This window comes from Taeniopygia guttata, chromosome 1A (assembly GCF_048771995.1).
Source record: "Taeniopygia guttata chromosome 1A, bTaeGut7.mat, whole genome shotgun sequence".
NCBI classification, from domain to species: Eukaryota; Metazoa; Chordata; class Aves; order Passeriformes; family Estrildidae; genus Taeniopygia; species Taeniopygia guttata.
Genome location: NC_133025.1, coordinates 47812411 through 47836776, shown reverse-complemented (window position 1 = coordinate 47836776; position 24366 = coordinate 47812411). Strand labels below are relative to the sequence as shown.

The following is a 24366-nucleotide window of genomic DNA, read 5'->3' as shown; positions in this document are numbered from 1 at the left end:
CACCAGTTTCAAGGTTTGGAAGTGACTGATACATACCCAGGGTTGGATTTATTTCTGATCTTTATTCCAGGAACAGAGAGATCTTTTACTACAGGTACCATTTCAGTATGCAGACTTTCTTTTCCATTGGTATAGACTGAACATATAATGTTTTATCATGCTTCAAAGTTGGTCTGATTTAACTGCTGGTGCAGCAGAGTTAGTCTTAGAAAACCTGGCACAGCAGAGAGCTGTAATCCTACCAGGTAATGCCAAGCAAGCTGATTTGTGCTGAAATCTGTCACAGATCACCTCTGTGAGCTGTTCGGCTAGCAGGCTGAGGAGGCAAAATCTTCTTCAAGGGACTGGACTGAAAATGAAATCCTGTGGGTCAACCTGCCATAGCAGAGGAAACCATATTACAACCTCATTTAGTTCCATCCCCCAAAAAAAGCACTCTGAGACCAAAGCTTACACCAGTGCAACTGGTATGAGCTCTTCTGTACTAATTAAACTGCTTTTATTCTAATTTTGCTGACATAACTGACAGAAACACATCCACAAACTGAAACAGTCAAACCAGCAATGCTCACAGGTACTTTCACCTCAGAGAGGGGGATTCCTCTTTGAAAATCTCCACAGGGATAGGGAACTGAAGCAAAAGAGAAGAGAAAGCAAGTAACTTCAAAATGTTTCTGTTAGTTTAGATTTCAGTCAGCTTGGCAAGCTCTTTCACAAGGTTTGAACACAACAGAACCTGAGTAACTAGCCTTAATTCAACTTCAGGCCTTCCGTGCCTCTGATCCAAATCTAAGCGCTACTTTCACAAGGCCTTTATCAAACATTAGCCCTGGCTACTCCATCCAGATGAAAGATATCCTCAGCTGCCTTGTCTCCTCTGGTAGTAAGGGCAGTGTTATGGCCTGTCTAAACTAATAGCTGACAGCTCCTAGAGGTATTTACATAGTTGAAGATGTAGCTTTAGATGTGTCCCAACTATTTTGGGTTGTAAAACATGATGGACCTGAGACACAGTGTCATATTCTTAGATACGCTCCGCTTCCCCTGCCAGTTCTAGTAAATACTTTCTCCTAAGAGTAAGAAAAATATTTGCCCCAAGGTGAAGGAAGATGCTGCTCTTAAGGAACTAGATTTTATTATGTACCAGCTGAGATTCAGCCACCTGTAGGAAGTAAAAACAGCATCTTTCTTCTTTGAAAGTAGTAGAAGGAAAGAAATACCACATCTGAAACATAACAGTGGAAAAAAAAGCCCTGCTTGAAGGTGCAGGAGTGGACAGTAGCACATGTGGGTTACTCCAAAGCATTCTGGGTGGACCAAAAAGAAGTTTCATTTTCACTAGTTAAAAAAGCACAGTGAAATTACTCTTGAGGCCAAAGGGATTTAACCCGAGTCTGTGGGTTGTTACAGTGAACTGGAGAGCAACCTAGGAGAGGAAAAGTCTCCTTTCCTTATAGGAGTTGCAGAGGACACAAAAGAGTGGCTCATTTTATGCCACTTCCTTTCCTCCCACAGACTGCACCTGCACATCGAGAGCAAATCGAAACCAGCCTATTCTAAGCCATGGTCTCCTTTATTTTGAGGGACTCAAAGCAAGAGCAGGGCTGAGACAGCACAACCAACACAGAAACTTGTTTCTCAGCATGATTTTCCCCTCTCTGGTGGCCAAGTCCTGGTTAGTACCTTCAGGATGGCAAAGCTAGCTGAAAGTAGGGCATGCCCATTAAGCTTCAATCCTCCTTACACAGCCACGACAGTTTGCACATGTCTTTCTCCTTTGGGTTTTAGCCAGAGTCCAGCCCTTTTGGGCATCATAACACAGCTGAATGGTTTAGCTCCTTTTGTTTCAGCTGACAAACACCCTAGCCCTCCCCCATCAGCAACAATACAACTGGAGCTGGGATTTGTGTGTCCTCTGAGCAAGGATACAGGCTTTGTGCCTTGCTGAGCTGTCTTTGCAAGGACTGCCAACACTCACAGCTGATTAAGCCTTCAGTGCTGCTTTCTGCTTTTCCTGCTCACAGACAGATGTCAGAAACAAGCTAACCGAAACAGTGCACACAGCTAGAGCTCTGCACCTAGGAACATTAAAGCAGACTATTAGGGATTAAATAAATTAAACCAGAGGGGAGCTTAACACATTTTCTCTAGGCTTCATTTCTACTTGGCATGTAATTCTGGGTAAGAAACATCCCAGCATTTCAAAAAGCACTGTATTCTGGCAGGTGGCTCAAGTCAATGAACAGAAAGGGCTGTATTTGAAAAGCTTTTGCCACCACCACATGGTTGAAGCCACGAGTGCAGCAAAACAACTAACTGGGAGTTAGAGCTGTCAGCAAGGACCAGCCTGCCAGGGCAAACTGGGGCAAGCGTTCGCAGGTTTTAGAGGCTGTGCCACATGACTAATAAAGAGCATACAACTATTACATATTTCTTATTTTATTAAATTAGAACTCTCAAACCTTAAGAGACTTGTGCAGTATGCACAAGGCACAACTTACAGCTGGTCAGAACCTGTTAGTAAAGGGATTATACACAGCACATGCCAAACCAGCTGAGACAACCTGTTTTCTGTGTGCTGCTGTGGTCCTGGCTGCTGGGTTTCACCTCTGGTCAGCCCCAGAGGCTGCACTACTGGGGCTGTCTGTGGGCTTGACAGGTGGAGTCTTTTTCTTCAAGGATCTAAAAGAAAGCTAAAGTGCTAGTTCAATTATCTTCTTTAGTCCCTTCCTTCCCAATTAGGTACCTGACATGGAAATAGTGAGCCCTTTGCTGGGCAGATGCTCACACAGCTGGATCATTAACTGCCAAGTGCAATCTATCTAGAAGCTCTAGGCCAGCTTTCCTTCCCCATTCTTCTCTTGGTAGACAGACAAACCTGGCAGCAAGGTTTCTCATTAGACTAAGGTGCTGCATTTCAACTGAAGGAAGGAGCCTGCTGCCTCTTCTCTGGTACTTTGGAGACAGTAGCCTGTTCTAATATTCTCTCAGAAAAACATGTAGCTCCTGGCCACTGGCCAAGAGGAAGAAACTCTTATCATGAAATGGGATTCAGATGTAATAATGGATAGGAATCCCCTGTTCAAACTGCCCTCCCTATCTGTTATCCACCGAATAGGAATCAAACTTTTATTTAAAGGTAAGCAACTAGGAACAGTTCTGGGTGAGTGGTCATGACAAGTCACTCAAAAAAATCTTCCCAATGTGATTTCAACTGCAGCAGCTTGAATGCCAGTTGTGAAAAAAAACCTGATGAATGTGTGTGAAGTATCACAATGAGAAGCTAATCATCATCAGACTTCCTCATCAGCGAGACAAAGGACAAGGCAGAAACTCCCGGTATGTGACCAGCACAGATTCTTAACATTCGAACAAGTCGTTGAGCAGTAGCAACTCGAGTATCTTCCAGCTGGAAACAGAATGGAGAAATTATTTAATCAATAGAAAAGAAGAAAAGCAACGGTAAGTTTTGATAAAAGAAAGAACCAGAGCAGGCATCAAGTGGCTAGCTATAGAAAACCCCAGGCAGGGGCATTTACGTCCCTAATGTTAAGGAAGGTACAGTGTTGCCAGCTGGAAGTGCTGAAGGGCTTGCCAAAGGCACAGATTCTACCTGCTGGTAGGGAAGCAGTCTCTGAGCATGCAGTGACAAGTACACAGAAAAGTGAAGTGTCCTGCTGCTGAATGCCAAACTCTCCCTCCAGCTTTTCAGACCAAGCAGGTAATTGGAAAGAGTGGCATATCAGATGGCAAAATCATCAGTGAAGCCACAAAGTTTGGCTGACACAAAACATTACATGGGCAAGGGAGTCACATAGTAAATAATAGCTCAGGGGCTCCCAGGAAGAGAAAATGCAGCAAGGAACAAGTGTACCAAGGCTTTGCATATCAGAGATGGTTTTTGTGAGCTTAGGCTTGGCTTCATGAGGTTTTGAAGTAGCACAGGAAGGACCAGATTACTAGAAGACTCATTTCAAGGACAGACAGACTCCTGTACCTCTGTAGAGGTACTGTTCTTGTAGACAGAGTCTGGTCTCTGACACTTATGAAGGCCAGCAGCATATGTATTTATTGCTAAAATAATGATGTTTCTAACAATCACAGAGCAGTGGAATTCAGAAATCCCTTGAGATGTCAAATAAGCACCTTACCTCCAGCTCACAGAATAGCACAGGACTGCAGTAGGCTTCTCCTAATTTACAGACAGCATTCATCTCAACGCTGCAAGCATTCACCCTGCCAACTAAAAAAAAAACATTTTCCCACATTACAAGCCTCATAATCAGCAATCAGTGAAGAAAAGTTTTAGGAAATTCCACATCCCCAGAACAATCCAGAGCTAATTTTTAGAGCATAATAGAAGGTAAGGCAACAGTGAGTAGTGCAAACAAAATGGTACAATTTTGGAAACAGAATTAGCACAGAAGTCTTTCATAATACTAACAGCAGGAATAGTACCACATCACTCTTCATGTAACATTAACATTCTGCATAAGGGATCAGCACACCATCAGCTTCCACACACTTACCAAAAGTTCTCCTGAGTCATATGGTATCACAGAGTTGTCTGATCTCCAAGGAATTCACTCCATCAAGAGAGCCATAACACCAGACAATGCTAAGACTCCTCTATTTCAGAATTAAGCCTCCTGACCCCCAAACTCCAGGGACACAGCACCTATATTCCAACACTGAGCAGTGCAGTCTGGCCCCTCCAGTTCCTCAGAGCTGAAGCAGGGAGGGTACACAGGGAAGCATTGGGAGACAGAAAGATTAGAGGCACAACATGGCCAGACAGTACACAGCAGGGATAGTAGTCTTATATTAAAACTATACTTGATAGCTTTGTAGCTCATCTGTTTAGATTCACTTTATTACCACAGTATCATATGCTTCTCACTGCTCATTAAGATCATCATTAAGTCAGATCTGCAAGAGCAGATAGACCAGTGGAGTGCCACACAGACAAAAAAATCAATAACACAGATCATATTCAGGAATTAGGGACAGAGAAGAGTGGTCTGACTGGCAAAAATAAAAAGGAGAGAGCAAGTGATCATGAGAGAACAGTGTTTTATCTAGGAAAACAATAAAAAAGGCAGAGGAGTTCAGAAATAATTTAAACAATGTTGCAACAAAGCCACTGGTTTCCTTTAGTTTGTTTCAAGTTAAGTCAGTGGCTTTAAGAAAACCAACAGTGAGTTGTGCTGCTTGAAGAGGAGGAAGAGGTGCCATACGTACCCCCAGTGACAAGAAAGCACACCTTCCCCAGGAAGAAGCTGGCATCCACATGAGCTAGGGAACATTCGACTTTCTTCAAGCTGTCAGAAAAGCACAGACAATTCAGTTGGACACGGAGGTTAAACCAGTGCAGCATAAGGAAAACAGGAATAATTTTCAGAAGCACAATTAGAGAAACAATGATGTTAACATCTGCTGATTTGTGAGCTTGCAAAGTTCTGCTTTATGCTAAAAGCATGACATCAGAGACCTTTGTAATACCCACAGCTGTTTAATAACCCATAACATATCCTTTCTACTCAAGACTCAACAGTTAGAGTTAGTTTGAACAGTGTCCTCCATGATTTACAGACACTAAGCATCTGAATTCATTAATATCCAATGAAACTTCAGCACCACTTCGGCTCTTTCAGGAAGCGCTTGCCCACACATTTCTGCAGCACCATCTGTGCTGTAAGTATGCAGCTGGGCCTGTCATTTTTGGTAAATGAGAGCCCAGGATCATCAGTCACAAGTTAAGTAAGCAATAAAATGCTGACTTCTGTGCCTTAGCAAGTCTTTACTTGTGGCCTGGGGAAACAAGTATCATTTCTACAAAGATGCAGAACACAAGATGATAGAAAAGGGATCAATCCCTGCAGACCTTTCTCTTTTGCCTAGAGATATCTGTAGTGCTGATCCGTAGTGCTTGACCAGGAGTATCAGTGAACTGAGGACACAGACACAGCCACTTGCTGGTTATTGGGCAGCACTGCCCTGCCCAGCACACATCAGACTTCTGCATGTTATAAAACTTCACAGCACTACCAGCACTTCCATCTAATTCTATAGACAGCCTCTTTCCAAAGCTCAGTTGGTATTGTCACATATCCAGATCCAGAAATAAATTCTGCCTTCTCTGCTATGGCAACTTAGTGCACAACAGGCATGTTATTGGACGGAGCAATTCAGTCCTAATCCACTGCTGGAGGCCAGAAAGCCACTGTATATATTACTGAGTTCTTCCACCACAGCAAGTCTTGGGTTTGAAACCCACTATTCAGCAATTCCAATATAGTAAAAATGCAGATTTAGCCATCACAACAAGAAATAATATTAGTCCCCCATCTCATCTTTTTTCCCTTCTCTTACCTGTACTTGCTCTTGATGTCAATCATAAACACAATCAGATCTATCCTGGGTCGAAGATGATCCCTCTCTGGAGGTAAGGGGAGGGATGTAGCAAGGTGACTGAAAGATAACAAATTTGCCAGTTTAACCAACAAGCTTTGGCAAGACAGTACCCACTTACCCACAATCACACAACCACTGCAGTTCACCCTGTAGCAAGTTACCAGGAAGCCTGCTAATTACTAAATACGTGGGCATTGAAGAGGCACTGTGATTGTTTAAGTGGTACTCTCATATCTTAGGCCCACTCATAGTTGCTGACAGGCACAATGGTAATTGCTAGACAAGGCTGGTTATAATGCGACGCTTATTAGAGCATAACAAGTCTCACAGAAACATTTTCTCTGTGCAGATCTCTACAGCAAGTAATTTCATTTAATTGTTACAAAGAGTCCTTTCTAACAAAGTGAACTCCAATTCTTTACTGGAATATTTTGCTGTAAAGTTTAATCAATGCATCAGTGCTTTTCTGTCACATTCCAGAGATACTGCTCATATGTTCACAAAAGAGAGGTGACCTTGCCAGGTACAGAAAAATCTTAAACTACTAAATTGTCGCTACAACAGCTTTATAGATGAAGTTACAACTCAAAAAGAGCTTCTATTATATCATTACCCTCCCTTTTAACCTTTTACTTTGTCAGAAGCTACTAGGTTAGTTTAGGTATCCTTCAACATGGTACTACCACTGCTAATTACAGCTGTTGGAAGAAATACAGGGTGGGGATTTTTGCATCTCTGCCCACAAAAAAAGCCAAACAACCACAAACAACTAACAACAACAAAACCCAAACAAGCGTACCAACAAAAAAAACTCAACCATAAAAGGTTTCAGCAGTACATAACTGGATCTTCCATAGGGAAGAACATTATCAGCACCACGTTTTTGGAAGATCACCTTAATTTAAACTGAGCAAACAAACATCCCAGATGTTCAGTCGCTCTCACAATCCAGCCAAGGAAGAAACATTGATTCTGGTCTTCTTGGGGGAATATTACTTCTAGTATTTCAGTCTCAAGGACTTTACAGTTTTCTGCAGCAGCCACAGACCATGGCACGCATTCCCTTCTATTAATCCTATATAGTTTGTAGTTTTGTTTGCTAGTCTCCAAATAAAGGTATTTTATTTCTTCTGTTTATGGAAGATATGATTTAACAAAAACATTCTGAAACTAACACAAGAGATGAGCAAAGTGAGCTTGAAAGACACACTGCTTTATTAATTGAAACACAAACCAACTTATTAATTTAAGGTGAAATTTAGGGAGACTCTTTGATGAAATTATCAGATCACCTTGGGGGAAAGAAAAAAGTGACCCAGAAAAGCACTGCATTGTTTGGAATTCTCTTATGTTTAAACCAACATGACTAGATGATGACAGCAGTCTCCAGATATGCAATGCAGAAGCCTTCCCCCTTCTGCCCCCTCAGCAATAAGAGATACAAAAAACCCAAGCCCTGTAACTCTTCACCCAACAGCTGTACCTGACAGGTAGACCTGTCAGATTAGATATCATATTTGTTTGTAATATGTACAATCCCAAAGTAACACAGTGGGGGAAAGAACCCCACTGGCTTTGCTTTCCTAGCAATATTTACACAGGGATGTATCTTACTGTGTAGCATGAGCACACAATTCTGTGCCTTTGGGCAGTTACCCAGCTGTAGTACCAGCAGCCATCTAGTTATGGCACTCCACAGCTCAGCAGAGGCTGCAGGTTTCATATAGAAAATGGGGTAATTCATTTACTATTAGTTAGCACAGACATCCAAGATGCCAAAATCAGAGCACTACAGTCACTCTAATAGCCAGTAGAACATTAGCTTGGGCTGCCTTTACTGCACATCCATGGATTACAGCAGAGAAATAACACAAACACCTTCTGAAGAGCTGACTAAACTCATTTGGTCTTGGCAAAAGAACTGTCAAGGACATTTTATTGTAAAAAGTTGGTAAATCAAGCTTTTAAGACAGGACATGTCATGTGGCTAAAGCTGAAATCTCAAATGCATCTTGAGGAAGAAAAGCACATGTGTGCATACAAAGCAGAAAAGAGCTACAAAGAGCATCCAAAGCAATGGACATCTTTCAGAAACACTTGTTCCCCTGTAAGTACTTGCAAGCATTGTACCTGTCCCATGTTGCCTCAGGATGTTTAATTTCTGTCTTTCAGGTGGGGAAAAAAACCGTGTTGCTCTCGCACCTTTCCAATTTAGTAATCAAACATCTGTGCAACATGCAAAAGGCAAGGGTATGTGCACTGTGAACACGAACGCGGGATGCTTCCCCCCGTTCCCTTTTCCAAGCATGCCCAAACTGCCTGCCCTGAGGACAGAGGGGTTCGCCCGCAGCAGATGCGGTCACATCTGGGCAGTGGTGCTCTCTAGCGTTCGCAAGAGCGAAGTCTCTCTCCGAACCGTGCTCTCTACAGCTCCGACTCCTGCCACGGGGGCGGAACCTGCGCTTTTAACCAATTTCGGTGCAACAGGAATTGCCGTCACAGACGCTGCTCGCCCCTCTCGGAGCAGGTGTCAGGGGCCCCGCCCGTCACTCACACGTTGATGTTGAAGTCCCTCTTCTCCTGCAGGATGGTCTCCGACAGCCGCTGCTGCAGCGCCTCGTCCGGGCCCACCAGCTGCGCCAGAGGCAGAGCGCGGTCAGCCGCGGCCCAGCCCGGCCGGCGGAGGGCTCGGCACGGGCGCGCGCCCGCGCTGGGCAAAGGGACGGGGAAGGGACGGGGAAGGGACGGGGAAGGGACGGGGAAGGGACGGGGAAGGGACGGGGAAGGGACGGGGAAGGGACGGCGGGGCCAGGCCGCGGAGCGGCGCCACCGCCGGACCTACCAGGAGGATGCCGGAGTTGAGCGTCGGGAGTTTGTCGAAGGGCCGCAGCACCGCCATCCTCGCGGGAGACGGCGCCGCCCGCCCGCCGGAATTCAAATGGCAGTGGCGTTCCGCCTTGCGCCGACGTCGGGCGGCGGGGCCAGAGCCTGTGGGGCGGGGCGGGGCGGGGCGGGGCGGGGCGGGGCGGGGCGGGGCGGGGCGGGGCGGGGCGGGGCGGGGCGGGGCGGGGCGGGGCGGGGCTGGCGGCTCGGGCGCGGTTACCGCTGGGCGGCAGGGGGCGCTGCGGGGCTGGCGGCCAGCGCCTCACGGGCTCTCCCGGCTGGGCGGGACGCGGGGATCAGAAACTTTCTGACAGTCAACCTAAATCTCCCCTGGCTCTGCTTCAGGCCATTGTCCTGGGTCTCTTTGCCGGTTGCCAGAGCGACCAGTGCCTGCCGCTGCACTTTTCCTCACGAGGAAGTTGAGGACTGCAGTGATGCCGGGGTACAGCATGGGGCCCCTCTGAGCACTGCGGCACCGCGCTGTGTGACAGATCACCAAGGACAGCCAATCACCATAAAACCCTGCAAAGCAGCACTGTTCCTGTGGCACCCAGATATCCCAGGGATATCTGCCTCAGTTCGGCCTGAGGCACCCACAGGCAATGCTGGAGGGGAGGATACTGCCCTTGCCTTGGCTGTGCAGGGGGATCATGAACAGCCTTTAGCTTCTGAGAAGCAGAGCCCTTTTCTCCAGGGCTGTCCTGCTCCCTGGCCTTTGTCATGAGCTGTTGCCCGTTTGTTTACTCAAGACAACAACAGCAAAGGCTTCAGTAAAATTCCACTGCCTCCTTACATTCCAATTTGTAATGTGAACTAATACAGGGAATAATAGAATCGTTAGATTGAGAAGATTTCTAAGATCAAGTCCAACCATTAGCCCAACACTGCCATGTTCAAAACAGCGATGTCCCCACATGCCACACCTTTTCAAACACTCCAGGGATGGTAACTCCAACACAGGCTTGGCCAGCCCGTTCCACTTCCTGACCACCCTTTCAGTGCCGCAACGTTTCCTAATATCTGGTGGAAACCACCCTTGGAGCAACTTGAGGCTTTTTCCTCTTATCCCATTGCACATTACTTGGGAATAGAGACCAACCCCCACAGCCTCCCTTCAGGGAGCTGTAGAGAGTGATAAGTCCTCCCCTGAGCCTCGTTTTTTCCGGGCTAAACCACCCCAGCTCATAACACTTGTACTCTGGAGGCTTCATCAGCTCCTTCTCTGCCCTTCTATGGACATGCTCCAGCACCCAATGTCTTTCTTGTAGTGCGGGCCCCAAAACTGAATACAGGATTTGAGCTGTGACCTCACCAGTACCAAGTATGAGGGAAAAATGTTAACATAGTTAATACACTTTTATACTACAAAGACTGCTTGATTATTTAGGGAATTTCCCTAACACTGTGTGGCAGTAGCAACTGGCTTTGCACGCTGAATTATTCTGTGTGACGTTTTGCAGTAGCTCCAGCAGGCTCGACCTCCATCCTGCCCCTTCCTGGGTGCCTTTCCCCTCTCCCCCTAATCTGAGAGCCCAGTGCTCCCCTGCCCATGATACAGGCAGGAAGGGGCATGGGCAGAAGCACTGCAGTAACAGAGATGGGTTGAGTTCTTCTCATTCTGAGGTCAGAGCAGGAGGATGACATGCAGTTATGTAAAACCTCAGAGGTCCAGTGTGTCTCAGTGGCCTGTGGCCCACATTGCTGCATCTCCTGATCTTTGCCTCAGCCTTGAGTCTGGCTGACCTTAGTGTGGAAGGGTGTCCAGAATCCATTCTGCTGCCTGGTGGTGCTTGCTATTCCTGCCCTTTCAACCAGGGTACCTCCAAATGGCAGGAGATGTGCCAGGGGAGAAAGAAGGCTGCAGGAGAATGAAAACACATCTTCCTCTCTGTAACAATCTGGAGAGGGGAGGCAATGGGGAGAGAGACAGGGTTAATAAAAGTTGACATCACATGGCCACTGTAGCGTTTTTGATCTTGACAAAGGCAGACGGTTTCCCTCATTGCTAGCATGAGACAAATTACAGGTGAAGCAGAAGAGATTACAAGATATTTCTGGCTGTTTTTGAGTTTGGTGGGGGGAAGGGAGGATGAATTCAGGGCAGACATGTCTTAAAGATGGGAGACAAGCAGATGCAATAAACAAGAGCCAGCTCATCTGCGGGGATGCAGAGAGCAAATAGAACAATGTTCCTTTAGCACTGCTGAAGGTGTGGAAATATGTTAAAAGCTCTGGCATCCACCTAAAAGGTGTTTGTCCTCTTTCTGCCTCCTGTTGCCTGCTCTCTGGCCCCACTGAAGGACCTGGATGGCTTTAGTGTATGGTCAGGGACATGCTTGCTGTGCCCTGCTACTGCAGGCTTCCATCTTCTCACCATGCTGGTGTCTGTTGACATTCAGCAGATCTAGATGAGCTACCACTCATCCCACAGTTAGAAAATTATTTTTCATGGTAGACGACATTGTAAGGAAGTGGAGACTCAGGCTGGTAATGTGTCTGCAGCTCTTGCCTAGATCTGTAGGTTGGGAAGGAGAGGAGGGGAGAGGGATGAGATGTGGTTGGTGTTGGAAGTCAGGGTGTATTTTACATATCCCTGTGTGACTGTGTCAGGTTGTTTCATCTCCTGCTACCCCACTTCCAGTTTGCAAAGTGGGAGTAATGAGTTGATCTCTGCTTCAGAGTGGTGCAGGAGAGCTGAGATGGGTGTCACTACACTGGCCCAGAGTGTAAGCAGAAGGGACAAGAGCAGGGCGTGATAAGAAAAGAGAGAGCTCCTGATTTTACTCTGTGGGCCATTGTACATTGCTCTGGTAGCACAAACCATTCCACAAATGGGTAGAAGTGTATTGCAGTCAACACGAAAATGTTCTGATGCTGCCAAAAAAACAGAGTTGACATCAGCAAGACTTGGCCTGGCCATCATGAGTGCTCCCTTGGAATGGGGAAGCTGCTCCTGCAGCAGAACTGCACCAGCGACTACAAAAAAAACTTTAAAAAGCACATCTCATCCTCATGCATCCATGGCCAATTTGCGGTATGATTCATCCAGTGGTTGCATCTCAGGGTATTTTCTCTCTGATTTCTCCCTTGATTTCTCTCTGAGTAGCCAGAGGAGCAAAGGAGACAGGCTTTGGAGATGGTCTAGAGAGGAGCACTGACCCCAGCATGGTCCCAGTTTTCTCAGCAATGGCTCCCAGGTCCTGACAGCCCTATTCAGTATGAGTTCTATGAGATGTCACCCGCTCATGCATTACTGGCTCCAGGCTGACTTCTTGCCATCCCTCCTGGGAAGCCTGTGAAATAGAGCTCGTGTGTATTTGATTGCACTTGTTCTCTCACTAATAGACAAAAATTATATCATTTGCAGCAAGTGCAGATTTTTAGAGAAATTAATGACATTTTCACATATGTTGCTGGCAACTTCTGCTTCCTTTGGCAAAGGCTCTTCACAGCTATTTTTAGACCCAAAGTAAATCAGCTTTTTTCATTCTGCTTTTTAATTTAACTCACTATACAAATTTCCTTAGTTTTTGATCAACTCAGCAAAGCTTTTCTAATGGGTTTTCTTTTTTGAAGTTGCAGTAGCACCCAGAAGGTGGGTAAGTCTGCTTTCCCATCAGACTATCCCCAACTGATGCCCTGCCCATGCATCTCACGTACCTTCTGCATCCTGCAGCAGCTCCCTCACCTCCAGCAGCTGAGCAGGGAAACATTTCTGTGACACTTGCTGAAGTTTTGTCCTCTACTGCAGACATTGAGGAAGGCAAGTTTGATAAACTCCATGCTTCTACCTACATTGGGAAAGTGATATTGGGAGATTGGTGTTGCTTTAAAGACAGGCATCGACCTGGGTCTGGTCAACTCAGAAGATGCTGATAAAAGGCTAAAGGACACTAAAGAACAGTGAAAAAACTTGTTAAGAAAGACTGGAATAACACTTAACCAGGCCTGGGATTAAGCTGACCTTTAGTACATTGTTTATGCTGTGATTTATGGACATGCTACATGTGCCTGAGATTGCCTGACCATCTCCTTTTTTTCCAGCCAAGGCTTTTGTCTTTGGTTTTGTGAAGGGTTTCATGATTTCTGCTCTGGCTGGGTGGCCCTCTCACATCAAACCTGACTCCATGTTCGCCTTCATCATGCAGGTGAATTTGTGGTTGCCCAGAGATATGGAGGGAGTCAGAGGCTTGGTGATAGGCAGGTGTCCTGGGATGAATGGCTTTGAGGAGCTTGGTGTGTGCACAGACATTCAGAGGCTTCCTCCAAGCCAGGTGAAAGGGGCTGGAAGGCCCCAAGGCACCAGGCAGAATGATATGCACAAGCTTATGCCTGGAAGACCTGAGTGGCACACTGCAGCCTCATCTGAGGTGGAAGCTGAACTGCAGCTGAACATGTTTCCATGCAGACTGAGCTGCACTGGCACATCAATGCCTGGAGCTGTCTTGCAGCTTTAGCTCCTGTTGGAAACCAAAGGATGTGACAGCACCTGAGAGCCCTGTCACAGGCAGCAGCTGCATCAGAGGCACGGGGTCTTCAAGCGTGTCCCAGCTCCAGCAGCGCAAAGCCCCGTGTTTTTTTCTTGCTGTGTCCAAGAGTGTTTCAGACTCATCTGGGGGGATTCCTGCTTGAAGCAAGAGGCTGCCACATCGTGACCTTGCTCACTTCTGTGGTGGTGGCTGCAGAAAGATGTGATCACCATTCCTTGTCACGTCCTCCCAGCGTTTGCATGGCAGGGAAGTGAGCCAGAGATAAAAATGACCTCGTGAGTCAAAACCATTTCTGTTCTGGGCTTTTGGCTGCACAAGCAGCACAGTGGCATTAAGCCCAAGCTTAAATCTGGAATAAGTTGAAGACTGGCAAATACACACTGGCTCTCATGTGCCCCTGAGGTGACCTAGAACTGAGAGCTGGAACAGTTGGCTAGGGAAAATGGGAGGAGCTTACACATTGTGACATGAATATACCTGGCCTGTCAGGCTCTACTGAGTGCCTGCAGCTTCACCATTGACTGGTCATTTGGATAAATGAATAGTCTCCTACCTTGTGCCAGCAACCACTGATCTCCCTCTCATTTTCTTTGCACACCTGGAAAGTGGTTTTCCTTTTGCCCTCTCAAATGGACTGTCTTTGCCTGCCCTAAATGTTTGCTCTGATGATGCAATAAACAATATCCTTCCAAAGTTAATTTTAAAAATCTTTTTCTCCAAAGCACAGGTTTCTCTCCCAGTATGGTCAAAGCTGTGGGGCTTGTGTTTTCCACCCCCTGCAGTGGGATTAGTGAAGCAGTAACTGTGCTGATGGTCAAGGTGTCATGCCCAAACTTCATTGAGGTTAAAATTAAGGCACGATTGCAGGCTCTACTCTGGAAATCATCTGAAGTGCCCACCTTACTGGGACAAACCAAGAAGCAGTTGGCTAAACCTAATGGATCTGATCCTCCATGCAGATATCCTGCTAGGTATGGAGGGCTTGCAAGGCCTATACTCAATGCTTCTAAGCTGTTATGAAGTTACATCAAGAAAAAGTGAGGCTCAGGAAGACCAAAAGAGGATGAAGAGGAAATCCCAGAGCATACCAGTCAGGTCCCACGGCTCCATCACATCCTCATCTCTGCACTGGTCAATGAAACCCTGGCAGAGACCAGGTGACAGACCTTTACCATGCATTACCCTTGGATCTGGCAGGTGTGCATGGGCTCTGTCACCACCCGCAGCTTGGTTTGGCAAGAGGATGAACTCCTTCGTGCCTGAAACACAACCTACTGGGAATTAAGACCTCAAATCTCACAGCCCCTGGAGTATAGCAGATACAAATTCAGGCCTCATACATTTCAGTGGATACTATTAATCCTGAAAACTTTACAAAAACCCACTGGGGCACATCTGCAGGGCTGTAAGTGTCAAAAACTAAGTGGGTGGAGCTGGACAGTACAGGCAGGAGAGCAGGCAGTTTTTCGGGCTGGAGCCAGTTTGATTTTGCTAAAACTCTTTTGCATTAAACAATTTCTGGGTCATGGTGAAAATTTCCCTTTGTAAAAAAAAAAATCAAAAACAAAACCAAACCAAACAACAAAACAACCTCAATATGAAAAACCAAACCAGTTTGCATGTTCCCATTTTTGTGCTGCTGTAAAGCTGAAAATATTTTAACAAAACATCTCTTGTCATCAGCAGCAATGACAGAACTAGGTATGGATTCAGGAAAAAGGTATTTCACTGAAAGCAAGAATAGTACTTCAGACAGCATTGTATTTCTGTTTCCTGATGGAAGATTCTTTTGGTCAAAGTGTTGATTGTTATAATTTTATATAAAAGCCCTGAAGGGAGTTCTAACCCCCCTTTGCCTCTAACCCCTCTCTCTCTCTCTGCCTCCCACCCACAGATGAAAAACCACCAGCCCCCAGTCCTTGGGCTGCACACACCGGTAAATCTGTGGAGCCTGAGCATTCTGTCCATCTCCATCAGCTCGAGCTCACACACGTGTGCCCCAGCGTTTCTCCTCCTCCCGGGCTGCAGCCGGGCTGCGGATGATGCGGGAGGAGGGAGAGCATCCCGCGGCCAGCTCCCTCGTGGCTCTGACCCGGGTACCATGTGCGGGGCAGCTGGGGATGCTCGTTGCCATAGCGACCGCTGCTAAAATGCTCCCCCTCCCCGCGCCGGGCTGCAGCCCGTTGCAGACAGTCGTTTTTGCGTTGGTGGGGGGAGGCCGGCGGTGGGGTGCCCCGGGGAGGCTGGAGCAGGGCTGAACTGTCTGGGAGGCGGTGGGGGAAGCCCCCCGGAGTCCCGTTGGGCAATGAGGCCACGCTGCTGGCTGCCTGTCCTTTCCCCGCCCGCCGCGGCTGCTCCCGCCATCCCTCCCTCCCTGCCTGCCTCCCGCCCATCCGCGCCTGTCGCCTCCCGCTCTCACCCAGCTCTCCCGGCGCGGGGTCCCTTCTCCCGGGCACTGCCTGGCCGGGAAAGGAGCCTGACTCATCCCGGCTGGCACCTGGCAGATGCCGGAGGGAGCAGTCTCATCCCGTCGCCCTGCACCCGTGGAAGAAGGTAGGTGACAGGTGTCAGGGCATGTAGCGGTGCTTGCTGGGGATGCGGTGCATGGCAGCGAGGTCATGTCTGGGTCCCCAGTGATCGGCAGCTCTGTGCCCCAAGCTGCAGCCTGCCCCGGGGTGCCAAAGTCTGAGGGAATCTCCTGCGGTCGAGGTGAGCCCACGGCTTGTAACCCTGCAAAATGAGTTGTGCTCCCAGCCATGCACACGGGAGGGTTCTGTACCCAAATTCTCCTGTAGGCTGCTCCCAGCCTCCCCCAAGCAGTTTCTGCCGTGCCACTAACAACGTGGCCCCTGGGGCTCCTGTCACAAGTGTACCCACAGCATCTCGGGGGCAGTGGGTGGTGGCATGGGGGATCCACGGGTGACGTTGAAGGCAAGAGGCTGGAGTGAGGTGCAGCATGGGTTTAAAAGGGGTCAGACATCTTATTTATGTAAGACATGGTTTTAGATAGAAGACGAAGGACTCTTGTGTCTTTGGGGGGATGTGGATGTCCCACTGCAAACGAGGTGCTGAAGATCAACTGGTCCAGCGAGGTTAAGGCACATTTTGTATCTGCAGAACTGCTCCAGAAAGCTGACATTTTTTAATGAAACACCCTCTTTTCAGTATTTGCAGCCAAAATCTGCTCACCTGCCTGACAAAAGCAAGATGCTTCTCCAGGCCAGCCCTGCAAAGGCTGGAGGGGCGGCTCTGACACCTCATCCAGAGCTCGGCTTGGCCATGATGAGGACCCTTCACTGAGGGGGCGGGGACGGGTGAGCAGCATGGGGACACAGCAGGATAGGGCTGCATAGCAAGTAGACTGAAGAATAGGTTGCTGGCGAGGAGCTAGGAAATGCTGGCTCTGCTAGGAGGAAGGATGAATTGGGAAGTGTGTAGGGCTGCTTTTTATTGCAGTGCTTTTTTTGGATGGCACGTTCACTCACACATTTGGAAAGTGGATGATCGGGGAAGGGAATGAGTTTATTGGCTTTCCTCCCATCAGCCCAGGAGGTCCAAGCTGAACTCACCTTCACAGTGTCCCTAATCCTGCTCACTGCAGTTGCCAGCCAGGGACAGATACCAGCTGCAAAGACACCTCTGAAAAAGGGGTTTGCAGCAGCCTGAGACTCCCAGGATGTCTGCAGATGCAGCTGGGGGGTGAAGGGGGTGCAAAGGAGCTACTTTTGCAGAGCATGTAGGAAAGCTGTGCTGAGGGGTTTCTGGCCCAGAGTTCAGACCCAGATACTGTTGCAGAAGGGGTTTATGCCTTATTCCTTACACGGTCCCCTAAGGTGCATTAAAGGAAGCCCCACAGCTCCCCACAACACCTCTGTGAGGTTGTTGCAAGTTATGGTGGGAGCTTTCCTCAGGAGCTGCTCACCTGAGGAAGGTACAGGCAGCCATAAAGAGGCAGCAGCAGTGCCCAGATCAGATCCATGCCAATAAGTGGGAGGAAACCAGGCGTTTTCTGCAGTTTCTTGCTTCTTGTAATAAGAATTGCAGCTTGTTTCAGATCTTACCCTGTGACAAAAAACTTACTGTTACAGGCCCTCCTGAGACAAAAGGTATCCAGAAGATAAATGCTGCTGGGCACATTGGAAACAGCTGATGGCTGTGGTATTAAAAAAAAACAAAAGCCCAGCCCTTGGTGTGGAAAAGGCATCAACCTTATGGGCCAGGAGCAGGGAAGAGGAAGAAAATGCTCAGAGCTCTCCCCAGCCTCCTATTAACCCACCCTGTCCAAGGAATTTGGGGATATATGGTTATTGCAGAGGGATGACTTGGGCGATGGTCAGACGTGACAGCTTTCATCTGTCTGGAAAATCAGGAGTTTGATGTGGGTGCACTTCATTGTGGCCCCACTGAAGTCAGTGGGCATTTCATCATTCCCACCAAGGGTGAGGGTTATGGAAAGCCCCCTTTCAGGACTGCATTTTTTGTGCCGGAGTCTGACACCACTGTGCTCTCCCAAACGTGAGGGTGCCAGGTTAATCCACCAAAGCCTTTAACAAGCAGCACATTTGCAGTGCAAAACCCAGAAGATCGGGTGCACGGTGAAGTTATAGCTGTGCTTTTTGTGCGGGATGTTTTTTGATCCCCTTTTCTGTCCCTGCATGATCCACACCTTGCCTGTCATTTTGGCACAGAGCAAGCAGCAGAGCTGAACAGGCTGGGCACTTTGTGGGTTGCCGTGTGGGTTGCTGTCTCCCTCCCAAAGGATGGAGACAAGGGATGGGATCAAATGTGATGCCATTACAGATTTAAATGATCCTAAGTTAGGGTGCATGCCCTAAGCATGGCATCAGCAGGGCCATAATGGTGGGGAGAAAATGTGCCAGGGAACCAGCAGGTTATGGGGCTGGGACCCCATTTGTTCAGCCCTCCAGAAATATTCAGCCCTTACATCTGGACAAGGAGATGTTTGCTCCTTCCTTCTCTCCCATTTTTAGCGCTGGGCCAACAGCAATCAGACAGTGTGGTGTTGTTTTGTGTTCCCCAGGGCAACGCTGCTCCGGACTCACCACGCACCTGGCTGGCCAGGGGTTCTTGGCAAGGCAGATTGGCTGCTCCCGGTGAGTGTGCCCCCCTGGACAGTGGCTGATGTGGGGGAGGGATCTCAGGTCTGCTCACAGACTGGTGCTGAACACAGGACCCCGATCCCTGGCAAAGCAGGACCTGAAATAGAGGTGCAGTAAGGGAGGGCTCAGTCCTGAGCCAGACCAGCTCAGACTGGGAATTCAAAGGGGTAATGGAGTGTCAGGGGAAGCAGATTTTCCCTGAAGCAGGAGGTGAGAAGCAGCTGTATTTACCCACTGCTTACCTTTAATCACTGGCAGCAGGGTTGGGGGCAAGCAGGCTCAAGCCCCTCCCTCCCCTGCGGAGGGAGTAGGATTGACAGAGGTGCAGAGGTGCCAGCAATGACCCCAAAAGCATTGACCTCTCTCAGTAGATGAGGTCCCTTCATGTGCAACCAAGCATGAGGCAGGTGCAGCAGGGCTGTGAGGAGGGACTGGGCACTACTAATGAGGCAGATGTCTTGTGATCAGTTTTGGTGGAGGTGTGTTTTGGGTGTTCCCACTGCATAAGCTTTCTCTCCTTTTCTCTGGCAGCCATGCCCCACTTCTTGGATTGGTTTGTACCCGTGTATCTGATGATCTCCATTCTCATCCTGGTGGGCTTTGGAGCTTGCATTTACTACTTTGAACCAGGACTCCAGGAAGCCCATAAGTGGCGGACACAGAGGCCAATCATGGAGCGAGACCTTCGGAAGACACTGATGATTCGGGACAACCTGGCCTTTGGGGTGCCTGAGGTCTGACAGGCTGCCAATTGCAGCCAGAGGAATCTCTCCTGGGTAGGCAGCAGACCACAAGCCTCAGTAGGGATGGTAGTCCTGCCCTGGTAAAAGTGGGGCTGCTCATCACTTTGCTCTCTGCTGGTCTGGGTCTCGTACTCATCACTCACCATTCTGCCCCTTTGCTTCTTAGTCAAGATTTGTTTAGCTGGGCTTCCCATGTGCTCACAGCTCTTCAGCCAGCCAAGGACTTCTGCTCCTTCCTGTGGCCAAGACTGATGAGCCACTCAAATGAAATATCCCTTGTTAATCACTTGAGTTTGAGCTGCCTGGCATCTTGACAGGATCTTCAGTAGGAAAGGTACCGGGTTTTGCAAAAGGATGCAGAACCTTGTACTCCTATTCCCTAGGTTAACACAGTCTGTCTAAAGGGGTATTTTGGGGAAAATAAATAGGGTTTCAATACAAACTGTTGCTTCAGCTGAGCTCTTCCCAGCACCCACTCTTGATGCTAGGATGGTGAGCTTGCTGAAGCTCTGTGCAGAGGGACCAAGGGCTCAGTGAGCCTCAGAGACTGAATGCCTTTATCCTTGCAAAATGCACACCCCTTCTGTGTCTGTTTGGGAGATGGAGAGCATCCATCCCTACATCCATTCCAGATGCACCACATTGAAATTAAAGGTCTTTTTTAAAGAGGTTGGTTCAAGTCGTGTGTCAAGCTAAGAATGTTCTGCAGTTCTCCATGCAGGGGTGGGTGCTACCAGACTTACCACATCAGCTGCTCCTAATTTGCCTGACCTTCTGCTCCTCTGTCATGGAGGGAGATGGGATAGTCTGTGAAGCTACTTGCACTTATTCAGTCGCTTGCACTGCAAAGCTCTACAGCTTGGATAGCTTGTCTTTCTTAACTGTTTCACAATGAAAGCTGTGAAGCATTCCTCAGCCTTTTTTTTCCCCTGCATGTCTCTGACAAGGAACATCGAGCCTGCCATTTAAATGGGCCTATTGTGCCACCTTTGTTTTCTGGACCCAAGCCGTATAAGGTGAGTCTGGCACAAAATCCCATGTTTATAGACTTTCTGCACTGTCACAGGTATGACCAGCCACCAAAGTGCTGTATGAAGCTGTGACACTGGGGCTGAGAGGGATATCCCTATCCTCTCTCTCCCTGACAGCCCAGTGCAACGCCCAGTGTATACAGGGAGGTTTGAGAGAGCAAGGAGCCTGTGGCAGGAGGTTGTGTCTCCTCTCCTCCTACCCCAACAGGCACCCTTTGCATGCATGCAGGTGCAATGGTGCTATCTATGAATGCTCTGGACACAGAGGGATTCTGTGTGTCTCACTCCTGCATATCCCAGGTATGTTAGCTGGTGCCACCATCCTATGTGCACACATCTGTGCATCCTGTGCCAGCCAGTATATTGGCAACTCATATCTCCAGTGTCCTTCCATTGTTATGGCTCTGTGCTCTAGTCCCCAATGGCTACTTTCAGCAGCAGGGGTTCCTCAGGACAGCTGTGAAAACCTGCCACAGCTCCTGGCTTGTGTCACTCAGCCTCACCTGTGAACCTGGGAGCAGGAAGTTTTCTCCTCCATTCTCAAAGAAAGAAGGAGAGTTCATTGGGCTGCTGCGAGTGGTTTATGCAGGGAAATGCAGTGAGTGGGATTACTCTTCTGCCCAAAGTTTTGCTTGCCCTGGCAAGCAAAGGCTCAAAGCACAAGGTGCAGCCTGAAAGATGGTAATTCTCTGGAGATCCAAGTTAATTTTTAACTCTAAGGAATGGATCAGGACATCCTGCAGATATCCTGGGTCTTCCTGGGACATTTCATCTACCAGACTGCAATTGCAATACCATTCTTTTCCACACCAAAACCAGGCACACTGGCAGGAGCTTTCTGGTGCTGTTTCAGACAGAGGAAAGTCAAGAGTCTTTTCATTCAGCCAAGTAACAGATACTGTGATGCAAGTCCCCTAACTGGGGAGTCTCACTTAAGAGGGAAATGCAGTGAATAGGATTACTGCTGTGCCCAAAGTTATACTTGCCCAGGCAAGCAAAGACTCAAAAGAGCAGGAGTAGTCTGAAACAGATACAATTTTGTGACTTGGGGCTGTGAAATGGAAATGCCCAAGGGCTGGGTTGCATGGCATGGTGTCCTACCCTCAGCTGCATGGCTCATATTCCCTGCCCTCTGGCACATCACAACCCTATCTTCAAACACCAACTGGGAAACCTGCTTCCTCACCTCAACTCCCTGATAGGTGGGATTGCCCTGTAAATGGAAACAGCTGAGCTGTGGGGTAGTATAAAAACCTCTCCACTGGAGCTGAGGGACTTGGAGCGGTCCGGAAGAAGTTAAACTGTAGGAAGGGGAGTCTGCACTCACAGGGGTCCCCTCTCCCCTGCTCTGTGCTCTCCTCTGCATGCTGCCATGCCTGCGTTGAGCTCTGCTCTGCCCGTGACTCAATGCAGAAACTGAGCAAAAGAAGACAGCAACTGGGTGAGGGCTGGATTAGAGGGAAACTAATTGTTCATCTCCTCTGTCTTACTTTTTGTGCTGTTTAGTCCTGACACAATCAGTATTAAGCCAGGTATTTTCCATGGCTATGAAGGACTTTATTGTCAGCAGTGTCAAAGGCTTCCCCAGTGGAAGTGTGTGACAGACTGTGTGGTTGATGTTTTGTTTTCCTGTTGTTCCCTGGGAGCTGCCTCCCTCTAGCACCGGGCAGGCATCAAGGAGCAGTCTGCAGTGAGGTTTCCTTTACAAGAGGGTAGGTCTCCATCCACCTGGCTCCTGTGCCAGCTACACTGCCAGGCTATCTGAGAATAGTTAAAGGCAAATGCTGCCTGAAAATTGAGATGGTTTCTCCTCTGTGGGATCGGTGCTGCCAGAAAGACCTCAGGGGAGAAGGAAATAGTCACAGATACTGAATTAAACTGCATAAAGAATCAGAGAAGGTCGTTATTGCTGGAAATACTACACGTATCAGGTTGGTTTTTCTCATGTTTTCTGTCTCTTTGCCCTTAAGGAAGCAGAGAACTCACACTGTCCTGAGCTCTGCCTTCCACCAGTATTGCCAGTAATGATGTGGATCATTGGATGGTGATTCCTCTTCCACTTCCCTCAGCCCTGGTCACCTGAAATAATGCAATCTTTGTCCCTGCCACACTGTGGGTGCCTGCCTCTCCTTTTCTTTGCTCCCACTTGCTCATCAAATGATTCATATTCTCATCCCATGCCACCCAAACACCTTTCTTCTTTCCTCCTTGTTTATTATGTTGCCCTTCAAAGTTTCTTACAGCGAGGAAGGTGTAAAGTGGCAAGCTGAGTTGCTCTTGACCCTGAAAATGCCACAAAGCTGGCAAAATTAAGAAACAGTATTAATAATGATGATAATGAAGAAGCAAAAGAAAATCAGCATAAGGGAATGAAGCATCAACTTGGATGAACATCCAACAAGTGGTCACTGAACTTGTGCAGTGGAATATAAATTGTTGCACTGAAATATGCCATTTGAGGGGAAAAAAACTAAGAGAGGAAGGGAAGGCATTTCAAAAATTCAAATTTTTAATTTTTTTTTTTTAATCACACCCAGTGTCCTTGGAAGCAGGCAGCACAGGCCTGACCTGGCAGGTCTGCATCACTCCTCCACCTCCAGCCATAGGGACAGGGCACGGGGTCATGTTGTGGAGCTGCCCATGATGGGGGGCTGCTGGTGGCAGAGGTCAGGAAGGTGCAGGACAAGGGCAGGAGTGGCCATGGCACCCAGCGTGGGAGTGAGCCATGCAGGCCACAAGAGCCCCATTGTCCCAGCTGGAGGCGGGCTGGCCGGACGGGGCTGGAGGTGGGGGCTCAAGCATGTGAATGACGGCAGCCCCAGGAGCTCTGCACCCCAAAACACCACAGCCCTGACAGCAGGGACAGCCTGGGACCCCGGCCTCTGCCCTGCACCTCAGCCCTGCACCTCTGCTTCCAGCCACAGCCCACCGCCATGGAGGAGGAGATGGCCCTTCATCGCAGCTGCCTGTCCGCCCCAGGGAGCCCCAGCCGCCCGTCCAGCCCCGCAGGGCGGCGGGACAGCCCCGGCGCTGTCGCTGCCCCCCCGAAGCGGAGCTGCCTCTCGGTCACCCTGTGCCGGGCCGCCGGGGCGCCCCCCTGGCAGCGGCTGCGGGGCCTGGGCCCCGTCACCCCAATCCTCCCGCGGCCCCGGCCCGTGGCGGCCGGGGGGCCCCAACGGCACGGCAGCTCTGACGGGGCCGAGGCCACCCCGGTGGCGAAGATGGGGCTGTCCTGCGCCCCACCACGCTCCGGTGGGTCTCCCTGACGGGTTGGGTTGGGCTGGCAGAGGGAGGGAGGGAGGCACCAAGGGGTCCCTCGGCGATGGCATGGAGCCCAGCATGGGGCAGGACCCTTCAGAAGAGGTAGGGTGATGAGAGGGAGGATGGGGGCTTCCTTCCCTTAGAGTGATTTCCTCTTGACCCACACCAGAATCATGGGTGGGCAATAGCTGGTGGGAGGACAGCCCGTGTGTTTGTGAGACTGGCAGCCAGCAGGGAGACAGGCAACTGTGGCTGCCATGTCAGGACATTTTCTGGGCGCTGGAATGCCTGCCTGTCAGAAACCAGTCTGTCCACTGCTCAGCCTAGCCCGGGGTAACTGCTGACAATTACTTCTAAATGTTCCTGTAACCTGCAGTGGGTGCAGTTTTTGTCCCAGAGCACTGCAAAAAGAGGAACCCCAAAC

At 48.9% G+C, this 24366-nt stretch overlaps 2 protein-coding genes across 4 annotated transcripts; one reads left to right on the top strand and one right to left on the bottom strand.

Moving 5' to 3' along the window:
* Window positions 1-2421: 2421 nt before the first annotated feature.
* CENPM (centromere protein M) lies at window positions 2422-9428 on the bottom strand. Of its 2 annotated transcripts, XM_030262901.4 has the most exons (6): window positions 9257-9420; window positions 8969-9048; window positions 6373-6471; window positions 5242-5321; window positions 4152-4243; window positions 2422-3409 (listed from the first exon to the last, which is right to left on the bottom strand). In XM_030262901.4, the coding sequence occupies exons 1-6, from the start codon at window positions 9311-9313 to the stop codon at window positions 3284-3286; spliced, it is 534 nt and encodes a 177-aa protein (XP_030118761.2). In that variant the 5' UTR covers window positions 9314-9420; the 3' UTR covers window positions 2422-3283. The 2 variants fall into 2 exon arrangements, with proteins under 2 accessions (XP_030118761.2, XP_072779455.1); XM_072923354.1 differs by lacking the exons at window positions 2422-3409; window positions 4152-4243 and adding an exon at window positions 4531-4728 and having other exon boundaries at window positions 9257-9428.
* Window positions 9429-16175: 6747 nt separating this feature from the next.
* On the top strand, window positions 16176-20318 carry SMIM45 (small integral membrane protein 45). Of its 2 annotated transcripts, XM_072923353.1 has the most exons (4): window positions 16201-16340; window positions 16953-17101; window positions 18829-18901; window positions 19439-20318. In XM_072923353.1, the coding sequence occupies exon 4, from the start codon at window positions 19441-19443 to the stop codon at window positions 19645-19647; it is 207 nt and encodes a 68-aa protein (XP_072779454.1). In that variant the 5' UTR covers window positions 16201-16340; window positions 16953-17101; window positions 18829-18901; window positions 19439-19440; the 3' UTR covers window positions 19648-20318. The 2 variants fall into 2 exon arrangements, with proteins under 2 accessions (XP_041569742.2, XP_072779454.1); XM_041713808.2 differs by lacking the exon at window positions 16953-17101 and having other exon boundaries at window positions 16176-16340.
* Window positions 20319-24366: the final 4048 nt, after the last annotated feature.